The sequence below is a fragment of the Atta cephalotes genome, assembly GCF_000143395.1.
Source record: "Atta cephalotes unplaced genomic scaffold scaffold00014, whole genome shotgun sequence".
Lineage (NCBI taxonomy): Eukaryota > Metazoa > Arthropoda > Insecta > Hymenoptera > Formicidae > Atta > Atta cephalotes.
Genome location: NW_012130078.1, coordinates 4,648,971 through 4,659,106, shown reverse-complemented (window position 1 = coordinate 4,659,106; position 10,136 = coordinate 4,648,971). Strand labels below are relative to the sequence as shown.

Below are 10,136 nucleotides of genomic sequence, written 5' to 3'. Positions count from 1 at the left end.
TATATATATATATATATATATATATATATATATGTATAGATAAATTTTTAACAACAAACACAAAAGAAATATATATAATTTAAATAATTTATGTTGTAAATGTTTTATAAATAATATGTTATGCTAAATAAAAATAAAAATAATTTTAACTTAGATTTTTTCTTTAAAAAAGAAATTGTGCAAGTAAGAATATCTTACCAATGGTGACATACAATGATATCGGTACGATGTAATTGAATAAGACAAGGAAGCTCAAAATATCCATAATTAATGTTAAAAAATTAACATTGGGTAGTGGACCTAAGTATCTTTCCCATACTTGTAGAGTGTTAACGTATAGTTTCAGTATGGTACATATTATCACTTCAGTCAACAGTATCACGAGATATACAATAAGATACTTATTGATAGATCTACGAATGATAACGGATAAATGTAAAGATATAAATTATTTCTTTATATTTCTTTAAACTTATTCGCAACATTTGCTACATAGATATAGCGAATATTCGAGCGAAAGACGTACACAGAGAGATTTTGCTGATGAAGTATTCAAAAATTTAGCCAGATACAAATGAAAATAATTTTGTTAAGTCATTAAAATTTTTAAATAGGATACTTAAACTGATTGCTAGAATGTTAAAATTTTTGAATACTTCACCAAAATCGTTTTCTCCATATAGAAATTATTATGTCTAAATATTATGTCTTATAAATTAATATAATAGATATTATAAAATAAAGCTCGGACATAATTACTTTTCAGCAGTGGAGAATTTATTGCTGACTATCTTTGAATTGAGCGACAATTTTGTGTCTTGTCCGGTATAAACCGCGCAGCCGACTACATACTCGGTGTCTTTCAGTCTAGATCCGCGTAGTAAAAGATTTTCTATTGTTAAATGCCCACTGGTCGTTTTATCGCCATCGTTAATTTCGAGTTTGCCGTGGAAGGTGTAAAGATTAGCCAAGGGTTCCTGACACGTAATTGTCGCTTGCATCGCTGCTATATCCATAAGCGGCATTGTTGAGATCACTTTCGGCACGTGTAACGTCTAAAATTATATATTTATAATTACGACAAACAGATTATGACGAAAAATATTTTCAGAGATATAAAAAATTTTGATTTTGTGACGTAAAGTTTTGCCTGTAAAAAATCCCGCTTTAAAAAAGCTTATATAGTGTAAGGATAACTACTTTTAAGTTTGTTTCGCCATCAAGATTGGATGTCGTGACGTAACAGCAACCTGGAGTCTCACTATAAAGAAGAACGATATCACAAGGTACATCCTCATCTCGAGAGACCTTCACAAGATCGCCGACTACTATTTGTTCGCAATATATCTCCTGAAACGTATCATATGTTATTTATGAATGAAAAATAATTATTCGATCTGATGATTTTAGATTATCAGGAATTATCTTATCTTTACTTTAATCTTCAATTAGAGCCATTGAAAAATTTTACAACAGACACGTAAATATATACATATTTTATAAATATCCGGGAAAAGATGTTTTATATATAATTATATAAAAAAGAAATTAAAGAGAAACCTTTAAAAGTTGACACAGGTTGTAAGTATAATTCCTTATAATAAATCTTTTATTATAAGAGATCCTCTTCAGTATAAATAAATATATAAATAAATTTAAAATAATCATATAAATTAATCATAAATATCATCATGAATATCGCAGTAAGAATCATTAAAAATAATGATATAAAAGTAAGAGAGAGTGGAGAGTTAATATAGTCGAATGTCCACATCTTATTATCGTTATTTATTAAATTCCAGTAAAATAAACAATGAAGTTGATAACGTGATTTTGTGTATACTTATTATCAAATTGTCAAGTTTAATGAAAAACGGTGATATCTAGTCATAAACAATGTTAACAGTGAGAAGATTATAGACACAGTTATCCTTATTAATTTTATTATTCATTTTACTGGAATGTAATAAACAACTAATAACAAGATGAGGACATGAGAACATTTAACCATATTAACTCTCGTATACTATTACTTTTAATGATTCTTACTGCGATATTCGCGTGACGATATTTATGATTAATTTATGATTATTTATATGATTATTGAATTTATTTATATATTTATATATTTATTCATACTGAAGAGGATCCAAATTAGGATCGAAATGTTTATGTGTCTTTTATAATAAAGAATTTATAATTATACACTTTATAATTATACGATTTGTGTCGGCTTTTAAAGGTTTCTCTTTAATTTTTTATTTATTCATTAAAGTCTTTATTTAATTTATTTATTTAATTATATAAAATTATATGTAATTGTATATATATGTATAAATGGACATATTTTATACATATATATAATTATATATAAAATTATTATATGTATAATTTTATATAATTTTATATAATTACATATAAAACATTTCTTCCCGGATATACATTAAAAATTTTATTACAGTAAATATAGAAATATTATAAACTTATATTTTGTTTGTTTCATTACTATAAGCGTCAAAATTAATGAAATTTTTAAGTTAGGGCATTATAATTAGCGTAGGCATCGCGCGTGACGAACCTGTCTACACTTGTTACGGATGACACTGACTGATCTCCGATTATCTCGTTTGTCTATTTTGTAGCGTAGATAATCTTCATATCCTTGTTTACACGCTGTCACTAAAATGACAAACGACAGAGGCAAGGCACTGGTTAATGGCGAAATTGACGAGGGTATAAAAACTGTGATTATCGTCATGAGTAGAAAATAAAAATTCGCCACTCGCCGAAATTGCTCGAAGAAATTCTTTGGAATGAAGTTCCATATCGTATACTGTAAACAGATCAGATAAATACGATTGATATCGCTTATATTTTTAACGAGAGTTGAAATACAAGAATGATGGTAGCCATTTCGAGATATCAGCTAAATACAACTGATGTTTACTTGTGTTACAAACTGAATTTTTTAATATTAAAAATTTTAAGTTTCATAAGATATAGAAAATAAGAAATACCTTATGCGATATGATGCGATTGCTAATAAAATATTTTTCTTGTGAATCGTTTCTAGAATTAATCTCTACAACTCTGTGATCGCTAAGTGCTGAGGCTGTCGCACCCTGTAATTGAAAGCGTATATAGCTTATAATTTAGATATAGTTGCGAATTAAATTTGAGCAAGTTAAATTTTTTGTTGTTCAATCTGAACGATGTCGAAATGGAATATTTTGTGAAATTTTTAGATACGTAGTAAATTTAAGTATTAATCAAATACTTAATTTTGCTAAATTATACATAATACATTATTTTGTTTAATTTAAAACTAACAGTTAGTATTAAATGCTTTTAAATTAATAAAATGAAATGTTAAATAATTTTATTGAATTACGAATATTATTAATTTAATTTATTTTAATTTATTAAATTACATTAAATTATAGCGTATCATCAAATTAATCGTCTTGATATAATTAAATATTTTTTGTGTTTTAAAATAATATATTTTTAAAAATAATTTGAAGGAAAATAAAAATGCAATTTATATATGAGATACTTTTAAGGAATAAATTTTCTAAGCAATAAAACGTGAAATTCGTTTCAAGTCTCGCTCTGAGTTTTTATCCAAAACGAAGATCAATCGTGAATTTAGTCAATCTTGATGTAGAAATCGAAATCACACGATGACATAACGTATAATAATATTGTTCATACAAGTATCCGTTCGCTCAATCGGATTGTGAGATAGAATTTTCAAAATTTCTCGGTTATTCGACATTTTCATTATTTCTCGTCTATTTTAGCACTCGTATGTGCCGCGGCGACAAATGGGGCTATGCATATAACATACAAAAATGCAATATTATCGAAAAGCACAATCCTTATTGTGGTTACACCGACAATTTGTACAGTATCTTTACTCCAGCTGGAAAAATTCTAAATGTAGATCAATTACCAAACAATTTTACAAAAATGTCCTGGCACGCTGCAAACAAGACGACAATGGCAATAGGAAGGATAATATGCTTAACATGATCAATAACCAGTACTTGGATCATATATACAAAGCATGGATCAAAAATCGAAAATCCATAAGTTCCTCGTATTTTAAATTGATCTATGCGGAAAGTCCTAAGGACTCTCCTTCCAATTCCAGTCCAATGCGCGTCAGTTCGTCCAAGTTTATGACATCGAACTTAACAGCAGATAAAAGTAAGTTTTGATAAATGCCATATTATAGTCGTTTCCTTAGATTGATAGTGACCCTAAAGCGTAATTTATTGGTACAATTTTGGCCTAACATATGTCTGACCAATGTATTGCCAGTAAATTGCTCTCAATCAAGGGATTAAAATCGCAATATTGATAATTATAATTTATATGATAAACGACAATCATAAAAATTTAGAAAGCATAATGATTTTATAATTATTTCGTATTATTATATGTATGATTATGAAAGAAAATAAATTAATATAATAACAATTTATATTATATTATATCCATAATAATTATAAATGCATTTTGTGAATCAATTAGAAGTAGAACTAATCATGTTTATTTTTTCGGATAAATGTTTAACAGGATCATTTTTTCTGAAAGAGTCCATTCGGGGAAAATCGGATAGTCAGATGCAAGGAGATCAATATTTAATCGGAGCACTCGATGTTATTGCTACGATCCGAGCTTATCAAGTACTTATTTCTTGTGTGAAATTCTTGCACTTTCTTGCACTTCATATATCCATGTTTATTCCTTTTGTTTAAAGGCACGTGGTCACTTGATAGCTGACATCGATCCATTAGGTATACAGAATTCGGAGTCAGCGAAGCTGCAGAATACTGCAAACTTGGCGCCCGCGATCGTAGTACGGCAGCATCTCAAGGGAATGACGGAAGCGGATATGAGTAGAGAATTCCCTCTCGCATCCTTGACCGTTATTGGGGGCGACAAGAAGAGCTTATCACTGCGGGAGATACTGATGAGACTCAACAAGATTTATTGCGGCCATCTAGGTCTCGAATACACGTACATTCATGATCTCAATGTGGTATGTACGACATGATCTTAATTAAGAGAAATATTTTACACAAATATTCACGCTTTATTATTATATGAAAGGAACAATTTTGTATCTAAAATTTAGATAGGTACAGATTCGAAAATAATTTTCTTGAATTATTAAAATAATTATGCGAGAGAAATCCTAGCATGATGAACAATGTTGCAAAAATTTTGATATTTTAGCAATCAGTTTGAGTGTTCTATTTAATTATTTTGACAGTCCAATAAAGTTATTTTTAAATTTGTGTGTATTATATCTAGTTAAATTTTTAAATACTTCAGCAAAATTGTTCCGTGTATATAGATAGTATTTGTATAATGATAATTTATATCCTGTATATATAGTATTTTTGAAATTGCACTTGAATGTGATATCTTCAGCTTATCGTGTAAATGTTTATTGATAGATTAGATTACACAAAACTATTTTATACTGATTATAGACTGTATTAGAAATATCTATTTGAAGACAGACTTTAGCTTAGTAATTAATATAAAGATAGTCAGCAAAAAAGAAATAGAAAGATGTTTATTAAAACTGATTTTAAAAAAAGAATCACTGCGCGCCATGAAAAGTATGAAAAGCGAATTGTGCATTTGTGAAGACTTTAATTAATCTAGGAATTTTTTTATGTTTATTTAAAGGAGGTATAGGTTTTAAAGCAATTTTCATAAAATACGTAGAAATATGTAGAATATCATTCATGCGTATATCATTTATTAGTTAGATTGGTTGAGAGAAAAGTTTGAGACACCGGGCGCCTGGGAGTTGCCTGAGGAGCACCGGAAGTGGATCTGGATGAATATCATGAGGGCCGTAAGTTTCGAAAGGTTTTTAAGAAGAAAATACGGAACGGAAAAGAGATTCGGGTTAGAAGGTTGCGAATCGTTCATACCATCAATAGCGGAATGCATGGAAACTTCAGCGTTAAAAGGTGAATAAATTAATTCTTGAATCACACAGATGTTAATTTAAGTAAAGTTTCAAAGCGATTCCTGAGTTTTCATTAACGGTATGTTCCATTAATGGTATCTTTTGTTTTATTTTTATTTTATCCTATTCACCAGGAGTCGAAACTGTAGTTATTGGTATGGCGCATCGTGGTCGACTAAATACTTTGGCGAATATTTGCTTGAAACCGATGAAGCAATTGTTCACTCAGTTCAACCCAATCGCTCTGGAAGGATTCGGTTCTGGTGACGTGAAGTATCATCTCGGGACGTACTCAGAGAAGTTACTAGAAAGGTGCAAAAAACCATGCAATGCAAAATCGGTTCTAATATGCGAACATGTCTAAACTTCCAAGTTGCAAAGGAATGTAGAGAGTCTAAACATTTATTATATTTGATTTATTGCGACTTTTGTAGAATCAAGAAGAAAATGACTATCGTCATAATGGCAAATTCTTCGCATTTGGAAGCAATCGATCCGGTTATAGTTGGTCGTGTTCGTGCCGAACAAGTCGAGAAAGGTGACTCTAAACGTACGTATCGAAGATGTGTCATTTCCTAATAGACGGTAATAGACTTCCTTTAAATAAATCCTAAAAATAAGATTCTTTTAGACGGCGTAAAAACAATGGCTATATTGGTTCACGGTGATGCCGCTTTTTCCGGCCAAGGTGTCGTTTACGAAACAATACATCTCACCAATTTACCAGAGTACACAACGGGTGGCGTCATGCACATCGTAATTAACAATCAAGTAGGGATAACAATTTCTCTTTGACAATGTTTTCCGAATTTTTTAAAATTAATTAACTGAGTAGACTTTAATTAAAATTTAATTACCTAAAAGCTTTTTTTAAAAAAGAATTCACATCAAGATAAATTAAAATCAAAGTTAATATTTAAGTAAAATCAGTCTTGGGTGTATTAATTAATATAAATATACTTTTCGTATGCGTTTATTTTTGTTAATATTAAATTATTAGATGCTAAATATTAAACACCTTTAAATAATTATAAAGTGTAAAGTGCAAATGAGAATAATTTGTTTTAAATGTATGTTAATAATTCTAGATTGGTTTTACAACTGATCCAAGATATTCACGATCTAGTGAGCATTGCACAGATGTCGCACGTGTTATTAACGCTCCTATTTTTCATATACATGCTGATGATCCTGATTTAGTCACCTACTGCAGTAAAGTGGCCAGCGAATATCGGTAAATTACAATGCTATTCATTTTTCAATCTTTAGTGTATTACTTCAAAAGATTTTATTTTAGTTGTTATTTCCTGTTATCTTTTAATTGTTTAATCTCAGTGTTTGTTTTATTTAAAGAATAGAAGCTTATTATAGTATAAATGCTAAATAAATTAATGTTGTTATATATTAATTTATTTAAGATAACATATTTTGCGATGAAAATTATAAATAAATAACATTTTTAAAAATTCTTTTCAAAAAATTTGCGAGGAGAAATTATATCTAAATTATGCAAATAATTAGTTCCTTCAGTAAAAAAGCTGAAAATTATTCACAATAAAATGTAAAAATAAGAACATATTATAAGTGCATTAAATAATTAGAAGAATTAATAAAGGAGACTTACTAATTTATCATCAGAGCTACTTTTCATAACGATGTGGTAATAGACATCGTTGGATACCGAAGAAACGGGCACAACGAGATGGATGAGCCAATGTTAACTCAACCACTCATGTACAAGCGAATAAGAAATCATCCTAATGTTTTATCTATATATTCCAACAAACTACTTAAAGAGGGTGTGATAACAGAAGCTTTCGCAAAGGAGGTTGAGGAAGATAATAATTTAAAACTACTTTAAATCCTGTACTTTTAATCCTGCTGTTATGCATATGCACGTGCAATTGTTTTTTGTGCGTAGGAAATAGAAAAGTACATGAGCCATTGTGAAGAGGAATTCAAGAAAGCGCAGACGATCAACTCGATACAAATGAACGACTGGCACGATGTGCCCTGGATTGAATTCTTCTCGAATCAATCTCCAAGAAAAAAAATTCCGCCAACTGGCATCGACATCGCGACCATCAAAACGATATGCATTGCTATATCTACTTCTCCAAAGGACATTGAATGTCATGCTCAAGTTAGCTACAAGTTATACGAATTGTATCATGGAAATGGATTAATTTTTATTCTGTCTTACATAGAAATTCTTAATTTGATTGACAAGTTTAATTTATCTTAGTACTCATGAATGATTCTATGAATTTTCGAATTTTCATAAAGTTTATCATCCAGCAAACGAGAATGGATTAAAATGGATTAAAAATTTTTTCTATCCGAATGCATATTTTAAATAGCGAATACTTTTATTTGGATTCAATTAGATTTAATTGGATATAATTGAATTGAAAAACTGCATTTCCTATTCAAAATTTTGAATTGAACAGTATTCACAATTGTGCAGAGAAAGAGCTAATATTATTTTTAGATTGAAAGGCATAGAGAGATGCTCTATGCAATTCCTATAAATAAATAAAAATGCATTCAGAATTGAAAAACATTCATTTTAACATTCGTGAATCAATATTTCTGAAAATCTGAATCCATTTCAATTCATTTCAATCCATTCTCGTTTGCTGGGCAATTATCTAAGGAACAGGAAGAACCGAACAAGTTTCAGATTGATTACACTAGTTTACAAATTTTAAATAATTTTTAGCGCAAAAAAAAGAAACAATTTTTTTAAATGTATTTTGGAGCGTTGATTTCAAATCTGTCGTTGAAACAATTCCATCGGTTTAAAATTTTATTCTTTGAATCAATGGATAGTCACTAATTATCCACAGTGACTATACTTGACACTGGATAATCAGTGAAATTCAACTAAAAAGGAAGAATGTTTCAGTATTACTAACTAATAATATAGTTACACGTTAATTTCAATCTTTTAGTACTATATTCATTGAATTTATGCACTAAAACAAGATTAGTTACACAATAAAGATTAGCTAAGTTAAGAATCTCATATTTCATTCACTGATTACTAGTGGCACTGATATCAGTGATTATCTATTAATTTAGAGAATAAAATAGCATATTATTAATTTTAAGATCTAGCATGTTAATTTTTAAGATATGCACTTTTTTCAAATAATTTATGTTAAATAATTTAGAACAAATAATAAGCAAGATGAACGTTTCCTACTAGAATTTGATAAGAAACATTATCAGGGATATTAAGACGAAAATTCGAAATCATATTAAAAAAGAAAAAATTAAATGTTTAATGCTTCTGATTTGTGTTCTAATTTTAATAAAACTTCATTATGTGGGAAAAAATGTCTTTTCTTATGTTTTAAAAATCGAACTTGATGGAAATACATATTTCAATAATAGATTCGGAATCAGCGTCGAAAATTATTCTAGAAACAGTAATGAAAATTATTCTATTTTTATATCTTGCATAAAACCTTTGTAAACTAGTATTATGGTTTGGATTTGTCCTATCGAACACATAGGTATTGAGAATGATGGATAGGCGAACGAAACTGATGAAGTCCCGGCAGGTTGACTGGGCGATGGGGGAGTGTCTGGCCTTCCTCAGCCTGTTGAAGGAAGGTCACCCCGTCAGATTGTCCGGACAAGACGTTGAGCGTGGCACCTTCACTCAACGGATGCACATCATTCACGATCAGAACAGAGATAAGATATATAAGAACATGTTGCATGATGTTTTCCCGAGGCAAGCACTATACACCGTCTCGAATTCGTCGCTATCAGAATTTGGTGTGTGTGGTAAGGAAAATTAGTTTGCTATTAACCGACTATTATGTCATTGTATTGATAACTATATCTATTTCGACTACGCGTCTATCTTATCTAGTTTTATCGATAATTCATTCGTTTATTTCATTGCTAATGCCATGAAATGCGCAACCCGACCTCAAATCTAGACAATTATTCCAAGCTTAGAATTGTTGAATTGTTAAACTTTTACATTTTTTAACAGTAACTCGAAAGTAACGAAACATAAATTACAGCAGTTTCGTTAAAAAGATGGTTGGCTACGTGCTATATTATATGTGCTTTTATTTATTTAGCGCCAAGACCTCTCCCTCTTTCTCTCTCTCTCTCT

At 29.5% G+C, this 10,136-nt stretch overlaps 1 protein-coding gene across 1 annotated transcript in view; it reads right to left on the bottom strand.

Moving 5' to 3' along the window:
- Positions 1-10,136, bottom strand: part of LOC105617903 (probable phospholipid-transporting ATPase IF) — an 18,893-nt gene that overhangs the window by 6,174 nt on the left and 2,583 nt on the right. The window contains exons 2-6 of the mRNA XM_012199441.1: positions 3,018-3,122; positions 2,579-2,833; positions 1,201-1,350; positions 760-1,055; positions 199-413 (exon numbers count right to left, since the gene is read on the bottom strand). Coding sequence (XP_012054831.1) covers positions 199-413; positions 760-1,055; positions 1,201-1,350; positions 2,579-2,833; positions 3,018-3,122 — 1,021 coding nt within the window. The remainder of the gene's footprint in view (positions 1-198; positions 414-759; positions 1,056-1,200; positions 1,351-2,578; positions 2,834-3,017; positions 3,123-10,136) is intronic.